Genomic DNA, 19,742 nt, shown 5'->3' on the forward strand with positions numbered 1-19,742 from the left:
ATGGTCACGGGCCCTCAAGAAAATATAACCTATGGGACGATGACATTTAGTTAATTTTATTCAAGTGGTGACATTGGTTATGGGCAGAAGTTTCTCTGAGGGCACATCCTCTTTGGGAGATCTCGTGAATTGGTGTTCGTGCCTTCTCACCTGAGCCAATGTTGCGATCTATTATGGGTCTTTATAATTTTTCGTTAGTGGTGGGGTTTTATATCCCTCCAGTGACACCCTATAATATGATATTTCTTTGAAAGAAAAGGTTTGTCTTGAAATTTCATTTGCGTTCCCGTGATGTGTCCACCAAAAATGACAAATAAATCAAAAAAATAAAGAGAAAGTGAGTACATCCTGGGAGTTGGTTGATGGCTTTTGTAGAACGACTTGATTGTCTTATCCCTTTCTCCAAATGAAACTAATCAAGCAAGAAAGAGAAAAGGCTACTTGTTGCTCCGACTTGGTTTAGCTTAACAATTCAATACTGTGTTTAAGGTCGGTTGTTGTTGGGGTCTAGATCAACAAACTCAATTTCTTTGGAGTCTGATGATGTTCGAGCACATTCACCTTGAGGTTGGAGGTTGCCACGAGCTTGTATGTGGATTGAATGTCTCAAGCATGTTTAGCAAGAATCTCATGAGAAACATGAATGACATGAATGACATGAAATGGGTTCCATGACTCTTTGGCGAGAATTGAAGCTGACGACGCGGATTGTGTTTTCCCATTTCCACACACCGCCTCCAGTCATCCGGTGTATTTGACTCTTTTCTTGCAACACTTGGGTCTATATATGACTCACGATGGCAGCGTTCTTTGCCACTATAGATTGAACTGATTACCCAAAAGGGAGACAATACTTTTTGAAGCAAATGTTACATCAGCCTTGGACCTTCAAGCGAGTCTACCATAAAATTTGTGATGAGATCTTAAAAGGTGTACTTGATCCAGAAGCGTTTCCCATCTGTACTACATGTTTTTGTCGGCACAGTCAGAGCTTCCACGTCAATGAATAGAAAAGACAGATGCCCAAAATGCGCAGGGTCAAACCCCGGGCTTCACCAATTCCAAGTCTGTCTCTGAGAAAGAAAGGGCCGAGTGTGAAAAGAGCCAAGTATAACTTCCTTGTGAACACGCTTTTTAGATCACGCTATGTTTCTCCTGACTTGCTATGTGCCCAGACCACTACAACACCAGATAGGCAATAAGAAGCAATAGCACCTGGCCTACCACATGTTTTGCGGCATTCGGTTCTGCGGGTTGCCCAATCTACTACAGAAGCCACCACATCGGGTTACACCCGTGTCAAATAGCAGCGTGCACAGGTAGCATTTACGCTTGTAGACACAACTCCTGTTGCTCGGCCGCGTAAAAAGGACAGGTAGTATTGATCAGTGGCTCGTCCACCAGAAGCCAGTTCCATGCGTAGCGGGGTTCTCCGTGATTCTTCCAGCGCTCGCTCGGATACCAGTAGCAGAGCATCAAAAGTCCGCGAGCAACACTGCCACCTCATCCGGATGAAGGGTCAGGGAAAGCCGGCTCAGTCTCGCACGTGTGGCTTCGACCACCTCAACCCGGATGTGCTAAGCAATGCTCGGGCCTTCATTTGCCGGGAACATCCAGAAGCAACACCGGAAGCAAACAGCCCCCTGTATACCCACCAGTACCGTCCTCCTGGACATCCCACCGGTGCCATCACCCTGTATACCCACCGGTGCCATTACCCTGTATACCCACCAGTGCCATCCACCCAGACATCTCAGTACCGACCTCCTGTACATCCCACCAGTGCCATCGACCCAGACACATTCACCAGTGCCGTCCGCTACGCTCATACACAGTAGCCTTTCGCCCACAGCCTTGGGGCTGCACCGAAGGCAGCAAGCACGCACATCTACGCTGCCGCTAGAGCGCGTCCATGGTGAAGTCGTACTCGATCCCCGGGGTGACGCTCGCTATGAACTTGAGGAAAATCACAATGTACTGGTCCACGCGGATGCCGCCATCGTCCATGTCCACGGGCTCGGGCGTGCCACTTGCCAGCAAGTCGCGGCCGTCCGGGGCCCGGGCCGTCGCAGCGGCGGGCTGCGGAGCAGCCTTTTTCAGCCGTGCGTGCTCCATGAACACGCGCATGACCGCCGCGTGCTTGCAGGGGTGGATGGACACGGCCATGGTGCTGTGGGCCATCGGCAAGGCCTCGATGGTGGCGGTTTTGTCCTTGTGGTCGCCGGAAATGTCCTCGTACATCTGCGGCGGCAAGAGCGGGATGCCGCCGTCGTCGAAGCCGACAAGGTACACCTTCGGCACGCGGTACGACGTCAGGTACGCAATGTACAAGTCGTAGCGGCGGAGGCCCGGGCCGCCGGAGGAGATGTGGGTGTAGTCGTCGATGTCGTCACGTGATGCGGCGTCCTCGGCGGCGTCGTCCATCAAGGCGTCGAGGTCGTGTGTGGCCGGGCCCAGCGGCACGGCGGCACCCACCGGCTGGCTCACCAGGGGCACCCACTCGGCGTCCGAGTCTGCGTCGGCGGCAGCAGCGTCGGTTTTGCCGCCCGCGCCGTCGCCCGTTTCGGGTACAAACGCGGCGTACCGCCGGTACGAGGGCACGTGCCGCGTCACAAGGAACTGTTTTTCCGGCGGCAAGAACTTTTTTTGGAGCGGCTTGGGACACGAGCCCCAGGCCCATGTGGGGAACTTCAGCACCAAATAGTCGCCGGCCAAGACAAACTCGTCCGGCAGGATCTCGCCCGTTTTGCGGAAATTGGACTCGTAGTTGAGCGGCGTGAGGTACTCGCGGAGCGAGGACAACTTGCTGCGGATATTCATGGCTAAAGCGTGGAAAAAGGGGGTGTTTGCAAGAGGCCAGAAAGAAAGAAGTAGTAGGTATGAGGACACCTGTGGAGGCCGAGGGGCCGGTGCGATAGCGCGGCTTATCGCGGGCGTGCATACAGGCCGGGTGAGGGCGGGGTGGATTTGGTGGGGCCCTTGGGTTTTGATCTGGTGGTATGGAGTGGTTTGGAGTTTTTTTTTTTTTGGAGGTTCTTGGAGATCCAGGGCTCGGGTGCTTTAGGGGTATTGTGGTTTTGGCGGCTTTGGCGGTTTTGGGGTCTGGGAATTCTGGGGGTGTTGGGGGTGTTGGAGGTTTTTATAAGGGTTTGAGAGTGTTGCAGCTGTTGTATGCATAAGTGAGTCACATGACCAATATGTGGCTGCAACAATGGCGATGAGAAAGCCACGTGTTTGTTACTCAAGGAAGGTATAAATATGGGCAGAGGTCGAGGTCGATGTTGAAATAAAGCTTTTTCCTCAAGGATTCAGTGACCACTCTAAGCTGGGTCCGTAGTAATCACTTACTAAAATACAAATCAAGAATAAAACCGAAGTCGCGTTCCAATATATGCTGATAGCAAAGGGAATTGTCTGTTGTATTGTTTTGTTCTGATTTCGTTTCGTCTTCTTTTATTTCGTCTTCTTTGATTTCGTCTTCTTTTACTTCCTCCTCTGTCACTGGTCCTTTTTAATTTCGCCTTCTTGTTTTCGTCTTCCTTTTCTTGTCACCTTGTATCTTTGTTTTATTCAAGTGCCTGTCTCACTACTTGCCGCACCTCCATTAGGGTAATTTCGCAGACCGAGTCCTGACACATATTTTTGTAGTCTTTGATGTAAGCAGCAAAGAAGATTTGTCCCTTCATAATCATTCGGAAACGTAATAAAACACATTAATAACACAATATTTGATTCTGTCTTGTCTTGATACGTTTTTATGTTTCATGACCAAGAGCATTTTGATGAGCCTTAAGACTCCGGCTTTCGGGCGGAGAGTAAGAGTGAGGCTCCCTAACTTGTCACGTTAGAGGAGAATTAAATACCTGATATAACTCAAAATCAATACCGATGCGACTTTAAGATCGATATAGATGCGCCTTTAAACTTAATCCCTGATATAACCTTACAACCAATGCCATTGCGACATCGAATATTAATGATATAAGTTCCTGATATAACATTAAGAGCATTTCCTGTCATGGTTGGAGATTACCAGCCATGTAAAACTAAGATGAACAAATTTCATAACTTTAATATCAATTACCTCTAAGATTAGGCAAGGCGAAACTAAGATCAATATCTGTCACAAAAAATCTCAATACCGATGAAGCACTATGATCAACACTGATGCGACTTTTGGACCGATACATGATTTAGTTTCAGTATAGCAGCAACACCAAGATCATAACTGGCCAAGCATTTAGATTTATACCTGATATACATTTACATGAATGCTGATGCAACATTAAGATAGTACCGGTGCAATATTAAGATCGCTTCGATAGCTGTTCATGTCACAGAAAGTAAATACGGAGGTGAACATGAATATCTTGCGTCATGTTTAGTAACTAAATAGTATCGCCTGCTATTATACCGTTGTATATATATTTCTAGTCGCCTTATAAATACGCTTGTGATCCAAGGCTTTAGGGGTACAAGAACATCCAATATAGACGCTATGGACTTGAGAAAGTACACGCTAGAGGTTTAATTAAGATCGGCAGGGTCCAAATGGTCATAAGGCGCCCAAGATACCTTGATATACAATTCAGAGCCGCTGTTAGAAAAGCAATAACAAAAGCAATTTGATCGTCTTAGGCTATAGATTATTTGATAGAGCAAAAGTGGTTGGTGCTGGCAAGCGAGTCGTCGGATCTAACCGAGTCTATGTGCCACGGCATATTATGTAGCTGGTAATATTACTGATAATGGTCCCATCACATTGGCGATTCTTTCACTTAGCCCGGGACACTCATTTATAACCGATGTCATTTGCCAAAAGCTAGCAGGCCTCTTGTAAACCAAGTGCATTCCCGACACCCTTCAGGATTCTTTAAGATTACATAATCCTTAACCACCAGGCTTTTTCAATGAACATCCATGATTGCCACGAGGCTTCCGGATGAAAAACACCAACAGCATCCTTCAGACTTTTTCTCTTCTATAAAATTCTCAGTCCCGAAACCTAGCTTTACCTGTGCAACCACAAAAACGCCTTTTCTGGTTTCTCCCGTCGTGCTTGCAATTCAGTAACCATGACTGTTATCAGCTCCCAGAGCCCCAGCGAGGACATTCCTGTCATCACATCGGAGCGAAAGTCAAAATCTCATTCACCAGCTCCACGTTTCTCAATCAAACTGCTTATGAAGCGTTTCAAGTAATGAAGTTCACGAGACAAGTTTAAGGGAGACATATGTACGAAAATCTCAAGACTTTATAGCTACGCACTAATGCAAAGGACACAGATGACTGGGAACACGCTTTCCGACGCATGGAGCGTGAGATCAGACTCATACGCGACTTGTGACCGGTACCATCTGCGTAATGCTGGCAACCTTGATTTCTCCAAAGGCGCCCCATTGACTGGACGTTGGGACTGGAAGTTATCACTGCAAATTCCAGGTTGAAAACACGCAGCTTGAATGCCCATCCAAATATATATTTCTTGATTGCCGGCAGCGCATCCGAAAGATACAGGCGGCTTTCAACTTGGCAGCCGCCTTTCTACACATAGCTAATTGGAAACACAAGAAGACGCGGATAGTCAGTCGCTACAAGTTTTTTTTCCATACCACAAAGCACGCGTGGAAAACCGGAAATCCAAGACTGGTTCGAGTATGGCTGACAATTGCGCTTTTTACAGGCCCCAGGAAAGAGGTTCGATGAAAGGAAATTGGATGTGCGGTCCCGGGCGCTGGTCTCTCAGGCCCGTTTTCCGCAAGCAAGTAAAAGACCAGAAATCCAATACCAGAACCCAATATCAGAATGCCAAACAGCGTGAGAATAATGGGATGCGAAGTTGACAGATTTGCTTCGGGACGTTGGGTCAGAGGCGGAGATAAGCAGTGGGCCCTGCGAAACAAACGTATATCAGAAATCCTGAGGCTGACGGGCAGGTGAGTCGGAATTCCTGCCCAAAGCATGAGCAGCAAACGACATCTGGGCAGTGTTTCAGGTTTTCAGTATGGCACAATAAAAAACGGACCACGCCCTGACCCGGACACGGCCCCGAGATGAGTTCGTACTTGAGGCAGGCGGCCTGCGGCATGACGCATGACGAGCAGAATCTGCAGTTAAGCGAGACGCGCCCAAGCGGGCTTCAGCCATTCGTCAATAAATACACCCAAAGCAGAAACCACAGAGCCGAGGCTAGCTCGCGCAATTTGGAAATCAGGGAGATCCACGCGGGTTGATTATTGGGAATCTTTTGGAAGAAGGAACTTGCGATTTTAGTAGAGGACTCCAATTTCCACGTGTGCCATGGCACTGGCTGGCCGACCCATATGAACTGGGGCGACAGCTAGTCCCCACGGCAGTCGTTTTTTTTTCGTATTTTTTTGGAAATCCGCCAGTCTCCGAAAGTCGGGTTTGATCAATAGGGAAAACAAAATTGTGCCCTGCACCCGGGCTTCTCCACGCTGCCTCGCGGCGCATGGTATTCCCTGGTTTGGACACTCCTCCCCCGCCCTAACTCCACCAGGCCCTGGAAATGGATTTCGCGTGAGCTTTTGGGATGGAGCATTTGGGATGGAGCTTGTGAGATTTATAGGAGGCATTGTGATGACGGGAGGCATCCGATTTCGGGGAGCTAGTGAAATCCTCGCTCCTAGTGGATTCTGCAGCGGGTGCTATTTCTACACTTGAAAGGCGCGCGGCCTGCACGATGACGCGAAGCGATAAACAAAAGTCGGGGTTTTCGGAAAGACGACAGCGAGCACTAAACGCAAACCACAACAAACAAGACGCAGCTCGATTGGCACGACTTCGCAAATGCCCCGAAAGGCAAGAGAGCAGTGACAGAAGCGGGCAAAAAAAAAGAAACGGGCCCTGCCCATGCGTCGCGCCGGTTTGCCCCATGGACCACACTTGCGCCAGGAGCCCGGAATGAAATACTAGGCCTCTCCAAGAAATCCCGCCGCCTCCAAACTCTTCCAGGCGTGTTGTGTACAAGTAGACGCCAAGGTGTGGCCTAAAGTTGGGCTGTCCGTTTTACATGTATACATATAGTCTGTGTAGATGTTTTATATCGGTGTAAGTATATCGGTGGGAATGATATCTCAGTGTAAGTAGTAGGTCGGTGTAAGTAATATCTCAGTGTATGTGATATCGCGGTGTATGTGATATCTCAGTGTATGTGATTTCTCAGTGTATGTAATATAGTGTATGTAATATAGTGTATGTAATATAGTGTATGTAATATAGTGTATGTAATATAGTGTATGTAATATAGTGTATGTAATATAGTGTATGTAATATAGTGTATGTAATATAGTGTATGTAATATAGTGTATGTAATATAGTGTAATTCATCAGTGTTTCTATATACATATGAGTCTGAGGAAGTACTCAGATATTATTATATGTAAGTATAGAATTATCTATCTATATCTCTATGTATATACTGGAGCTTGGTCGGCCGCTGTCCCCGCTCGACGCTGCGCGGAAACCCCACCCGAATGGCGGAAGCGACAAATAGAGTACTCGGCTCGGCGGCTGGGCTTAGTGCCCCGTCAGCTTTGGACCAGTGCGGCCAGCGCGAAAAGGCGCCTGGATACTGGCCCCGTGCCCCGCAGGCCCCACTGACTAGGGCCGCGCAGACTGGCCCGCGCGGCCCTGGCTCCAACCACAGGGCCAGGTCAGGTGTGCCAGTGTGCCATGTGCCATGTGGTGTTTCCGCCTGGTTTCCACCTGGTTTCCACCGGCACGTCATGCCTATCTGGCTCCCAATTCCCAGAGAAGATGGGGGCCGCGAAGTCCAAGGTTGGCTGTGTTTATGTTCCTTCTCGACATGCTTCTACACATGGTCAAAAACACGGTGCTACATGGGGTGGGCGGCGCGCGGTGCGCGTAAGGCGTCTTCTAGGGCCACCACACCCAACCCATGCCAGAGCCAAGGACACGAAACCCGCCCGTCCCGCCACGTCCAGCAGCGCGCGTTTCCCACCATCCAAAAACAGAACCAAGAAGAGAAAGAAGATCAGACGATAAAAGACAAGGGAATAGAAGAAGACAGGGGTAGAAATTGAGGGAGACAGAAAGAAGGAAAAAAGAAAAGGATTAGGAAAAGAGATTGGGGAAACAACACAAACAACGCAAACAACACAAACAACGCAAACAACATCATCAACCCAATTAACATTCAACCCAACCAGATCGACCACAAAATAAAGTAGGCGCCACGATCCGACCGCCCTATTCTGGGGCCATCTCCGCACGCGAGCCCGGGGCCGCGCCGTCTCGGGGCCCGCGGTGCGACGCGCCAGGCAAAACAGACCGTCGGCGCGCCTGCACACAGCGCCGCGCCCGCCAGACGCGCTCCGTGCGCCGGGCCTCGCGCTGTTTTGGTTTCGCATGTTTCGGGCGGCCCTGGCCCTGGCTCCCGGCGCTCATAAACGCACCAGCCGCTGCCTCCAGCATAGGGCCACGACTCGCCCGCCGCGTCGCTCTTTTCTCGCAAGATCAACAAAACACTCCCCCTCGTTTTTCTCTCTTTTTCTTAGACCACTTCCGTCTGCTGACCCTCCCGTCTGCTGACACCCCCGTCTGTTTTGCACGCCCCACCATACGCCTGCCCCATAGCCCTGCCCTCGTGCCTCGGCCTTTGCAAAACAAGACGTGACTTGCCGCCAGCCTTGCCGCCCGCCTCGAGCCGAAAAATAGCCGCCCACCCAGAGCGCCCAAACAGCACGTGTCTTTGCCAGAGATCAGCCCTGCTGTTCCCACGCGCCGAGTGTGTTGCGGCCCGTCCGATTGCCGCCCGTCCCCAGCATTTGTATTTGTGTTTTCGTGGCCTTGCCGCCCTTGCATCCGTGCCCCTCACCAGAGGTCCTCACGTGCCACAGATCCCCAGACGCCTCAGGTCTCACGTGCCTCAAGCCTCACGTGCCATAGAGCCTCGCGTGCCATAGAGCCTCAGACCCTAGAGCCTCCGAGCCCCGCCATTCACAAGCGGCCTCAAAAGACGACGCCCGCCACAGCTCCGCCCAACACAAACACAAACACAACGGCTCCCAACAACGGCTCCCAAACACACCCAGCACACCCCGCACATACACGCCCCATGCCCGTCTCGTCCACGCCCTCCAAGCGCGTGGCCTTGGCACCCATCAACGTGAACGTCGCGTCGCCGCTCCACACGCTCAAGACGCGCCACCCCACCACCGCGCCCGGCTTGCCCTTGACGCCGGGCCTCACGCCCAAACTCGGCCTCGTCAAGTCCATGACCTCCTTGGCGCCCGCCGGCCCCCGCGCCAGCGCCTTGTCCGGCGCCGCCCGCGCCCGCAAAATGGACAGCTTCTCCGAGTACAAAATCACCAACAGCAAGAACGTCAAGGCCGACTTGGCCGCCACCAAGTTGAAGCTCCGCTTGCAGTTGGCGGTCTACAAGTTGAGGCTGGGCCGCGACGCGGCCATGGCTCCGGCGCCCACCTTCCGCGTCTCGAAGCCGCTGCGGCTGCTGACGCTGTTGCGGCTGCTGCCCGTGTTCTCGGAGTCGGCCAACGTCAACTTGCAGCGCCCGCAGCCGGCTCCGCGGGCCGCCCCCGCCGAACCCGCCGCGGCCGCCAGCATGAAGCTCTACCACATCAAGCCGCTGTCGGCCTTCTACAACGCATACTCCCACCAGCTCCCGCTCACCAGCACGCACCTGCAGCGGCTCCCGCCCGTCAACAAGATCTTGCGCACGCCCATCAAGGCCGCCAGCCGCGCCTTGCTGCAGATGGGCGCTGCGCACGCGGCGTCCAACAGCGACGAGACCATCGACGAGACCGTCCACGAGAGCGGCGGCGGCCTGCTCAAAAGAAAGGCCGACATTTTGGGCTCCTCGCCGTTGCGCCACAACAGCTTTGGCAACGGCATCGGCACGCCCAACAGCTTCTCCGTGGCCAAGTCCTTGTTGCAGCTCGGCCTGGGGTTGTACTAGCTGCCCCCAGACCTGCATGTCCCGGAGCGTGTTTACTCGACAGCCACGACACCAGTTGCTCCGCGGCGCACTCAGCGCATAGCGCCGGCCCCCAGACTCTTTCTATGCATATTCATCCGCGGCCGGGGCCCGCAGCGCATCCCCCTCGGCTGCTCACACAACGCTTATTTTTTTTTCATGCTAGCGTGGGAGACATGGTCCTGCTCCTGCGCGAGGCCACCACTGTATAATTACTCATAATTTATTATGTCATAGATCAAGAGACCACCCGGCTGCGAAACGCGCTCGCTTGTATCTCCGCGCGGCCTGCTTCGGGCAGCAGCAGTGGCTTTATCTGGGCACGGGCATCCTCTTGGCAAGGTGCTCTTGCTGGGATTTCCGGGGCTCGACGTGGTCTGGGGCCCAGCCAAGAAACGTGGCTGCTCGTAAATCTCGGGTCTAGGGGGAGATGGCGGTCCTCGCGCCCGCGCGGAAATGGGCCTCCCAAATTCCGCTACTCCTTTTTCAAACACCCGGACACCCTTAGTAAGCTCCCCGTCCTTCTGCACAAGGCCACGGAAGTTTAACCCCTTTCCTCTCAACACCGGCCCCGTACCCTATATAAACTCTGGGATTCCCCCGCTGACCAGGCCGCCTCTTTTTCCCCACTTCTCCCTGCGATTGGATTTGCCGTCTAGCCCCGGTTTCAGTTTTCGTGTCTCTTTTTTTTTGGTTCGCTATAGCAAGCGCTGGCGCCGGAAACATCAAACCTCTTTTTTTGGCTGCTCCCGTGTTACCCCACCGCGCGCCGCAGATTCCTCAAAGCTGGCCCATTTTTTCGCACCATGTCCTTGCAAGGCTCGCGCTTCCAATTGGCCGACGGCCACAAGATCCCAGCCGTGGCGTACGGCTTGGGCACCGCCTGGTTCAAGTACGGCCGTAACGACGAGGACCAGCGGTTGGTCCAAACTTTGCAACTCGCCCTTGAAAAGGGATTTGTGCACATCGACGGCGCAGAGATCTACAACACCGACGCGGAGCTCGGCGCGGCCATTGCCGGCGCAGACCGTGCCAAGCTATACATCACCAACAAGTTCCTGGTGGGCGACGCGGGCCACAGCGTGTTTTCGCCGCACGGCTTGCCCTACGACTCCTTGAAACACCAGTTGGCCACGCAAATGAAGACCGGCTATGTGGACTTGTACTTGCTCCATTCGCCCTTCGTGGCCAAGGCGGCGCACGGGTTCGACTTGGCCGAGGCCTGGAGATCCATGGAGAAGATTGTGGACGAGGGCTTGGCCAGGTCCATTGGCGTGTCCAACTTCCGCGTGGAGGATTTGCAAGAGATCTTGAAGATCGCGCGAATCAGGCCCGTGGTCAACCAGATCGAATACAACGCGCTGCTTCAGAATCAGACCCCGGGCATAGTGGAGTTTTCGCAGCAGAACGGCATTCTCGTGGAGGCCTACTCGCCCTTGGGCCCCATCACCAAGGGCCCAGCCGGCGAGCTTTCCGACTACTTGCAGCAATTGGCCGACACCCATCACAAGACGCCGGCCCAGGTCTTGTTGCGCTGGGTCTTGCAGAGGGGCATATTGCCTGTGACCACCTCGTCCAAGGAGGACCGGATCGTGCAGTTCTTGGATCTCTTTGACTTCGAGTTGTCGGAATCCGAGGCCCAGCACATCACTGTGCTCGGCAAGAAAGGGCCCGTGTTAAGACAGTACTGGTTGGCGGAGTTTGGTAAGTACGATCAATAGGCAGATTGGCTGGTGGAGTGTGGCAGGTTCGACCAATAGGCAGATTGGCTCAGACATGCCAAAACGCACCATTGCAATCCAGAAACAGCTACTTCTCTGCGGTGGCCTGGAGGCCCGTTATAAGGTCCACGGCATCACACACTTTTTTCACGTGGGTGTCGAACTCGCCATACTTCTGGCACTTCTCGCCAAAATACACATACCCGGATATCTGGTTGATGGTGACCTCATGCGCGAATTTGTTGCAAGTGACCATTTTGAAAAGCACGTCTTCTATGTCGACCCTGCTCTCTGACCCAAGAAGCAAACGCTGGATACGCGGAAGGCTTATCGTGCTGTAGTAGCGGGGAAGCTTACTTAGGCAGAAGTCCAAGTGGTTCTCCAATAGCGTGTGTCCGTGCCGTTGATCAATCACACGGATGGGGTAGAAGCACACCTTCAAGTGGCGGATCAATTTCTCAAACTCCTCCATGTGCACAAGCTTATCTTGGCAGGACCAGAAAGAAGCAATTTCCGGCGACATTGCTGGTCCCAGTACCCCCTCATCGACCAAGTACTTCAAAACGCCTTTTTTCCTGTAGTCAGAGTCACAGAGTAAGAAGTATACAAGGATCTTGCGTTGAACGTGGGCTCTCACGTGGTCGCCGCCGCTGGAATCGGGAAGCAACGAAAGAATGTTGATCTTTTTCGTGAGGACGTCCACTAGCCGCAAGCGCTTTGCTTTGGAAGATAAAATATGCTGGTAATCCACGTGTAGATCATTGTACTTGACCCGTGTAAGCGCTGTTGAGGACCCTGGGTTCAAAGAGTTCGTGGTCGAAAGATACGAGAGCTCTTTGAAGATCTCCTCGACTTTTTCGGTGTCCATTTGACCTGCGGAAAAATAAAGCAAAAGCTCCGCCTCTAGAAGCCGGACGAGTGGCATCTGGACATGTGTGGACGCCAGCTTCAAAGAAGATACAAGCTTCTCCAAATCGGGGTATGGATTCGGGAGCTCATTGAGAAAATCCTGGAAAAGCTGGAGGATTGAGTCTGCATCCTGTGTTTTTGAAATTGCCGCTATTAACTCAGGACCGGCCCGATTGAGACAAAAGGACATGTTCGGTTGTTGTGTGTACCCTGGTATGGTTTTTAAACATGTAGACTTGATAGTATCCAGGTCGGTAGATCCGGGTGATTGTATCTGGTCACGTGATGGGCTCGAATAATAGATCTCCTGGTTTGAATGTTCCACGTTGGATGCTTCAATACGCCACGTGAGTGTCTACTGGTCTTCTGTAGGGGCTTGAAGTTTTGCAAAATCTTTTTTAATTGAAGCTGTCTTTTTTAGGCATGAGAGATCACTCTGAGCCCATTCGAATTGAACCCACCGTCATTATATCTGAGTAGTCTAAGATAATGTGCTAGACTCAAAGAAGCAGCTACTAAATGTGAAGATCGTGTTAGTAAGAACTAGAAATGGGTGGTTTACAGAAAGTTTAGTTTTCTCAATCAGTACTAAGACCATACCCTGTCTGAAAAGGGCGAGCTCAAAAGCTAGTACGCAATATACGACTGCCAAGTTAGGAGCGTTTAAAAAAAATGTGGACTTGCAAGTAAGAGAGCGATTATGGAGCAAGCAACATAGCCTTATGGGTTTGGAACTCTCACATCAGGAGTTTCAGGATTTTTTTTTAGTTGAGGAGGCTATCTTCCATTTATGAAATCAGTTAACACTGCAATTACAATTTCTCGCAGAGTCAGGTATTTGGAACGCTTTCGGGTCTCAGGCAGATATAACTTTCCCGTACCTGTATTTGTGGAGAAAAATTCCAGCTTTTCTGGGTGCTGGCTCAGCTTTTGGGACTTTCTATTATGCACCTACTGGAACTCATGAAAGTACCTCTTCTCTCGCAGACATATACACGAAGCAGCTAAAGGGCCAGTCACTTGTTAGATGCTTGTATGAATAACTGAGTAAATATTGACTTTGGATGTTGGGAAAGTGAGAGGAAAATTCAAAAACCAAGGCAATGAACTTTTTTCTATGGAAAGACATGGCACGTTATCATGACCACCCTTGTACCCGATTTCAAGTTTTGTATGTATTTGCTCTCGAACTTTTTCAATGAAGCTGCGCTCAACTTAAAAAATCAATAAGGACTTTCAATTGAACAACAGAAATATGCCATGACTTCGCTAGTCATGCGGTCAACCAGTCTCTTTAATTTCAATCCAGGAACACTGAGCTCTCTTAGCAGTAAAGGAAGACTCTTCTCGAGACTAGCAAGATGTTTGTACTATCTTACCAATGGGTATCAAAATGCCGCGAGCTTTGGCAATTTGGACTGGAAAGTAAAAAAACTGGACAGAAGGCTCAGATACACGTTTTCTCGCAATGTCTTTCATCTATTGACCTTTTAAACTAACACACCGAGTTGCCCGATTCATTAATTCAGTCCATTTGGTTTCAGCATATATAACAATTAAAACTAAACCCTCATTAACATCTGTTCAGTCTCCTTACAGTCATAATAGGCCTCACAACAATATGAATTTCACGAAGACTTTGTATTTTCAGCTTCTTAGCTTCTATTCTAGAGCCCGAAAAAATTGCGTCATTGCAGAGGGTTTCGGCAGTGAAACCAAGGAGAAAATCATACCTGTTATGAAGGCTCAGACGGCCGAAAAACACCTAACACACTTGTGGCTACTAATAGGTGCGAAAACTCAAGGTTCTAAGCTCGTGGCAATTTATTGATCGAGCCAAATTTTGGGCTACAGACAACGGATTTGCTACCCTAGAAAAATAAGGATCTCTTCGAAACAACATAAAAGCAGCCAAAGTCTGAATTGTCTAGTTTACACGGGCCCTAAAATTTCAGTGATTCTAAAAACTCGTCGCAATAATCGTCACAAAATTCAATAATTGGCAAAAAGTCATCAACCCAAAAAAGCACAAAAATTCACCTCTCGCTCGTCCACAACCAACAATCACCCGCCTATTCAGACTTTCAAGCAAAATCCAGAAAAGACACCTCGCCCAAACCCCCGCTTTTTGTGGAAAGTCTCCATTTTTACCGCTATGTTTATTAGTATCGGCCCGCCCAGCTGCAGGATCCAGCATCGCGCTCGCTCCGACCCGCATACGCCATTCCTATACGAGCAGCCCGTTCTTTCTTCCTCCCAAGTTCTCTTAGTTCACCAGCTTTTGTAACGCCTCCAGTATGTGGATCAAGCTAGTGACCATTCTCGTGGCCGTGTATGCAGTGCTCGAGGCCAGTTTCCAGACGTGGCTCCCGGCCCACTTCCGCTTCGATAAGCAGGTGCTCCAGGACCTAGTCCAGGAAACTTTGCAGGCTCATCCAAACGGCAACGCCACTCAGATTATGACCGATTTGGCGCCCCGCATCCAGCGTGCGTATCCTGGGCTCATCAATGACTTGAACTTCGACGATTGGGTGTACAACAATGCCGGAGGGGCCATGGGAACAATGTTCATTTTACACGCCTCCATCAGTGAGTACTTGATTTTCTTTGGCACTGCCGTGGGCACCGAGGGCCACACGGGTGTGCACTATGCAGACGACTACTTCACGATTTTGACGGGCCACCAACTGGCGGCGGACCCCTGTTCACTCACGCCCGAAATCTTCTATCCAGGCGACCAGCACCACTTGAAGAAAGGCCACGTGAAGCAGTACGCCATGCCCAGTGGCGGCTTTGCACTTGAATTGGCCCAGGGCTGGATTCCTGCCATGTTGCCCTTTGGCTTTGTATCCGTGGCGAGCCTGACGCTCGACTTCCATTCGTTCTACAGGACCGTGTACTTCACGGCAAGAGATATGCTCAAGAACTTGGCCCAGGGCAAGTTCTAGGAGATCACTGGCTTATAGACCTCATATAGATATACCGTGGCTTTTGCTGATTTCCTTTCACTCCGACTTTGGGGCCAGAGAGCTGTGCTTGTTCCGGCCACTGTACGAATGCAGCCATTCTGTAGTGCATCTACTCAAACAAACCGGCTGGAATAGAATTTCCTGTAACAAATTGCCAACATTTGCATTGGAATGTATGAATTTCACGATTAGCGGGGTTGGCTTAGTTCATTCTACAAGTATTATCCAGTCTTTTGTGTGGCCCACGCGTTCAACCGATTATTTCAAATACAGAAGTTTGCGTGTGAGCTGGGTCAGCATGTGAAATGTAGACGAACTTTTGAACATGGTCCTCTGATGACTAGCGGATATATGGGCGAAACGGTGTCGTACACTTTCCCAAACACCCAAAAACGCGAGCAAAGTCTTTAGATTCCACCTCGCTTGCACGTGCTTGATTAATCTTGGGAACAAGCCAGTACTGCATGACTTGACTTTGCCTGGCTGTGAAAGACGTTAAACTTTTCAAGACACCTGACTACTGCTGATACCCAGTTCACGTAAAGACAAAAAAGACAGGCTAGTGTTCACATTTCTGTTTAAGCAAAAAAAAGAATTTCCGAGCAATCCTTTGATTAGAGTAAAAAACGAAGAACTCCCCTATGTATTGTCATTATTCCCCATCGCGAACGAGGTCATGACAAGCATGACAATTTGCACCCATTAGCATAGCGTCACAACGGGACGCACGTGACTTGACATGTCGAAGACACTCGTATGCTGTCGAGCTAGAATGTCTTCATTAACACAACACGCCACTGATTTCCATGAAATGCTTTTAAAGGTGTCTACCATGATTCTGTTTTTTATGCTGAAAAACGGTTTTTTTGACTTATTGAGCTTGCAGCTGTTAATTTGGCCACACCTTTACAGATCGGCTTCCCGAATCCAGCAGGCGTTTCCGCAGACTGTCGTAAATTCGCCTTATGTGCCGGACTATAAGATGGTTTCAGGCACGGCCCATATCAGTCGTGGATCAGGTTTGATTGACGTCCCAGGCTAAATTTAGATTGTTGCTGAGAAATTCAAAAGCCACACTTGAATGTCATTCATGGCATTGCTCATCATTATGAGTTATTTTTGGAATGCTGCGGGGCTTTTTTTCTCTTTTGAGCGGGATTTACTGCTGCCGCGTCGTGAGTACTGCAAAATCTATGATGGGCAGGCTGCGGGTGGGCCCAACACGCTTTTGAATGCCCACCGCTTTGCCCAATTTCTTTTTTGTTTTCACGAAAAGTCACGTGGCCATGTCCACCCAGTACAGTCCTTTGCTGATTCGCACTTGGCCTCTTTTTTCTACTACTTTTTTTCTTGACTTTTTACTCTTGATTCCCGCCTGGATTACAAAGCGTGATCCCGCGCCGATAGATTGGCGCCTGAACTGAGCCCTGGCCTTGCCGCCTTAGACGCCCTAAATTCCGCTACCCGATTCCCCACGCTTACTGAAAAAAAAAAAACAACAACAACACACACACTGTGTATTTGCAGCATCATAGACCAGGGCTTAGCGGCTCCATATATAAATTCCTCTGCTCGCCTCCATTACTCTACACCACCTGCCACCACTCCTCAGTCCACATCTTCTCTTACTAACAATCATGAACTCTCGCGGCTCGGATGAGCACAGTCACCTTTTACGCTCGGTGCTGAGGTCGTCGGAACTCTCTGACATCGGCGAGCTGGAAATTGTTGCCTATGTACAGAATCGCCGGGCGTCGATTGCATCTGTGGGCACAAACAAGATCCCACGGCATTTCGCCTTGCAGCCAAAACCGTCGGGGGCTAACTTGGCGGAATCGCTCTACCGTGTGCGGTCAAACGTCTCCGCCTACACCCACCACACCGACATCAATGACATCTTGTCGGTGCACTCGGGTGCCATTCTCAAGGAACCCGAGACCTCGCTTGCCAACGAGGCACGCGTTTTGATGCGCTACTCCGTGCCCTTGGTGATCACCTTCTTGTTGCAGTACTCGCTCACCGTAGCGTCGGTGTTTTCCGTGGGCCGCTTGGGCCTGACGGCGCTAGCTGCAGTTTCATTGTCTTCCATGACAGCCAACATCAGCGGCTATGCGATTATTCAGGGTGTGTCCACGTGTCTAGACACGTTGTGTGCCCAGGCGTATGGCCGGCAGGACTACAACACGGTGGGCTTGCATTTCGTGCGGTGCACATATCTCTTGATGCTCTTGTACGTGCCGATGCTCGTGCTCTGGGTGTTTCTCTCCAGGCCTGTTTTGTCGTTCTTGGTTGGGCCTGATAAGACGGAATTGGCATACTTGGCAAGCAGCTACTTGCAGGTGTTGGCCTTAGGGTTGCCGGGATTCATCATCTTCGAAAACTTGAAGCACTTTCTCCAGGCACAGGGCATTTTCCACGCCTCAACCTACGTGTTGCTCTTCTGTGCCCCTCTCAACGCATTATTGAATTACCTCTTGGTGTGGGATAGGCGTGTTGGGCTTGGCTTCATCGGGGCCCCGCTCTCCGTCGTCATTACAAACTGGCTCATGTGCATCATGCTTTTGGCATACACTTTGTACGTCAATGGCTACCAATGCCTCCCTCGTGAACCGCTTTTTGACTCTACCTTCTTCCGGAACTGGACCAAAATCATCAACTTGTCTGTGCCTGGCGTGTTGATGGTCGAGGCTGAATGGCTTGCTTTTGAGATCATTACATTTACGGCTTCTACCTTTGGCACTGACGTTTTGGCTGCACAATCCATCGTGTCCACCACGTGCGTGTTGCTTTATCAGATCCCTTTTGCGCTCTCAATAGCGGCGTCCACAAGAATTGCGTGGTTTATCGGCGCCGCGTCAAAGAAGGCAGCTGTAACTGCATCCCAGGCAGCAATGTACTGTGCTCTTGCTCTTGGGTCGTGCAATGCGGTGGTGCTATTTTCGTTCAGAACTTTCTTCGCATCTCTATACACCAGCGATAAAAAAGTTTTGGATATTGCCAGCACAGTCTTAATAATAGGTTCTGTTTACCAGATCAACGACTTCTTGGCGTGTGTATCAGGAGGAATTTTGCGTGGCCAGGGTAGACAAAAAATTGGCGGTATTCTTAACTTGGTCTCTTACTACTTGATAGCCTTGCCTTGTGCATTTTTCTTTGCCTTCTACTTCAAGTGGGAACTTGTTGGACTATGGCTTGGCATGATCATTGCGCTCTTTTTTGTTTCTGTCTTACAGACATACTTCGTCTATGTCAGCGATTGGGATCACATCATCAAGGAGTGTATCAACGAAGGAATTCTTGAGGACGGGAACCTCAACATTGACGCTCATTCGACTGTCCCTGCAATGCTGTCAAACTTTCTCATTTAAGAAAGATTAACTTTGAAACAAATGTAAATCGACTCTTAGAGGGTGGCCTAGAATTCCACAAATTTTTTACTCAATTGTCAGAATGGTTCGGATATTATTTCAAAAGACGCTATTTTGATTGAAAAAATAATAGAGATAAATCGATTTGTATTCGAGGTTCTTTTCTGAGATGAGAGCAGGCCCACCAGCACTCAAAAAGGCTTTCTATTCAACGTCAAAGAATGCAAAAGCATTCGGGTGATTTTGGGGAAGCTGTTTCCCAAGAGCTATGTTATAGGGGTGGAAAAGGTACTCGGGTTGTTTGCATCGCTTACTCAGTTTTGAATCTTTCCTTCCAATGGCCAGCCCATGGAATACACGATATAATGATCAAGGAATTGCAATCCTCGTATACTCAAAACAAAAATTCAAGCCAAACTAGATGAAAGGAAAGAGTGTTGCGGGGAATCGTCCGCTGTTCTTGACGAGTCATGAACACCCATACATCTTTTTAACATAAGCACTTGGTGCTGTACCCGCTAGCGACCTGATCACTTCTTGAGCAAATGATGCCTCTATTTAAAGCATGTGGTGTCTATTAATATTAAACCAGCTCGCTACTGATGCATGACTAGCCAGCCACCCAATATTTTTCCAATTTTTCAGTACCTTGCCCGTCATCTCCATCATATAAACTTTTCGCGAATATACGAGAACAGTAAGCGGTTGGTCCCACGACCCCTGAATGCAATACGAATAGCTTAAACTCAGCATCCCGCAAAACAAAAGCTTAATGCCTTAAATGAGACATCTTTCA

General features: G+C 50.1%; 8 protein-coding genes across 8 annotated transcripts; 6 read left to right on the forward strand and 2 right to left on the reverse strand.

Annotated features, from left to right (window-relative positions):
- The first annotated feature begins 1,309 nt into the window (after positions 1–1,309).
- METBIDRAFT_146432 (uncharacterized protein) lies at positions 1,310–1,869 on the forward strand. The gene has a single exon (XM_018854524.1). The coding sequence runs from the start codon at positions 1,416–1,418 to the stop codon at positions 1,836–1,838; it is 423 nt and encodes a 140-aa protein (XP_018712597.1). The 5' UTR covers positions 1,310–1,415; the 3' UTR covers positions 1,839–1,869.
- Positions 1,870–1,899: 30 nt separating this feature from the next.
- Positions 1,900–2,820, reverse strand: METBIDRAFT_10991 (uncharacterized protein; the record flags this gene model as incomplete). The annotated part of the gene is made up of 1 exon (XM_018853896.1): positions 1,900–2,820. One exon carries the CDS (start codon positions 2,818–2,820, stop codon positions 1,900–1,902), a length of 921 nt encoding a protein of 306 aa, XP_018712598.1.
- A 4,621-nt stretch (positions 2,821–7,441) lies between these two features.
- Positions 7,442–8,149, forward strand: METBIDRAFT_146454 (uncharacterized protein). Its single transcript, XM_018854525.1, has one exon. It carries the CDS (start codon positions 7,497–7,499, stop codon positions 8,064–8,066), a length of 570 nt encoding a protein of 189 aa, XP_018712599.1. The 5' UTR covers positions 7,442–7,496; the 3' UTR covers positions 8,067–8,149.
- Positions 8,150–9,100: 951 nt separating this feature from the next.
- Positions 9,101–9,961, forward strand: NRM1 (Nrm1p; the record flags this gene model as incomplete). Its single annotated transcript, XM_018853897.1, has 1 exon — positions 9,101–9,961. The coding sequence occupies one exon, from the start codon at positions 9,101–9,103 to the stop codon at positions 9,959–9,961; it is 861 nt and encodes a 286-aa protein (XP_018712600.1).
- An 824-nt stretch (positions 9,962–10,785) lies between these two features.
- On the forward strand, positions 10,786–11,700 carry METBIDRAFT_77591 (aldo/keto reductase; the record flags this gene model as incomplete). The annotated part of the gene is made up of 1 exon (XM_018858727.1): positions 10,786–11,700. The coding sequence occupies one exon, from the start codon at positions 10,786–10,788 to the stop codon at positions 11,698–11,700; it is 915 nt and encodes a 304-aa protein (XP_018712601.1).
- An 88-nt stretch (positions 11,701–11,788) lies between these two features.
- On the reverse strand, positions 11,789–12,625 carry METBIDRAFT_38842 (uncharacterized protein; the record flags this gene model as incomplete). The annotated part of the gene is made up of 1 exon (XM_018857057.1): positions 11,789–12,625. One exon carries the CDS (start codon positions 12,623–12,625, stop codon positions 11,789–11,791), a length of 837 nt encoding a protein of 278 aa, XP_018712602.1.
- Positions 12,626–14,906: 2,281 nt separating this feature from the next.
- ERG2 (C-8 sterol isomerase) lies at positions 14,907–15,557 on the forward strand (the record flags this gene model as incomplete). Its single annotated transcript, XM_018857043.1, has 1 exon — positions 14,907–15,557. One exon carries the CDS (start codon positions 14,907–14,909, stop codon positions 15,555–15,557), a length of 651 nt encoding a protein of 216 aa, XP_018712603.1.
- Positions 15,558–17,215: 1,658 nt separating this feature from the next.
- Positions 17,216–18,946, forward strand: METBIDRAFT_77593 (uncharacterized protein; the record flags this gene model as incomplete). The annotated part of the gene is made up of 1 exon (XM_018858728.1): positions 17,216–18,946. One exon carries the CDS (start codon positions 17,216–17,218, stop codon positions 18,944–18,946), a length of 1,731 nt encoding a protein of 576 aa, XP_018712604.1.
- Positions 18,947–19,742: the final 796 nt, after the last annotated feature.

This window comes from Metschnikowia bicuspidata, assembly GCF_001664035.1.
Source record: "Metschnikowia bicuspidata var. bicuspidata NRRL YB-4993 chromosome Unknown METBIscaffold_2, whole genome shotgun sequence".
Classification (NCBI taxonomy): Eukaryota; Fungi; Ascomycota; class Pichiomycetes; order Serinales; family Metschnikowiaceae; genus Metschnikowia; species Metschnikowia bicuspidata.

Bases quoted from the DNA above. Each gene is read 5' to 3' on its own strand.
- METBIDRAFT_146432 (XM_018854524.1), top strand. From the start codon at position 1,416: ATGCGTAGCGGGGTTCTCCGTGATTCTTCCAGCGCTCGCTCGGATACC.
- METBIDRAFT_146454 (XM_018854525.1), top strand. From the start codon at position 7,497: ATGGCGGAAGCGACAAATAGAGTACTCGGCTCGGCGGCTGGGCTTAGT.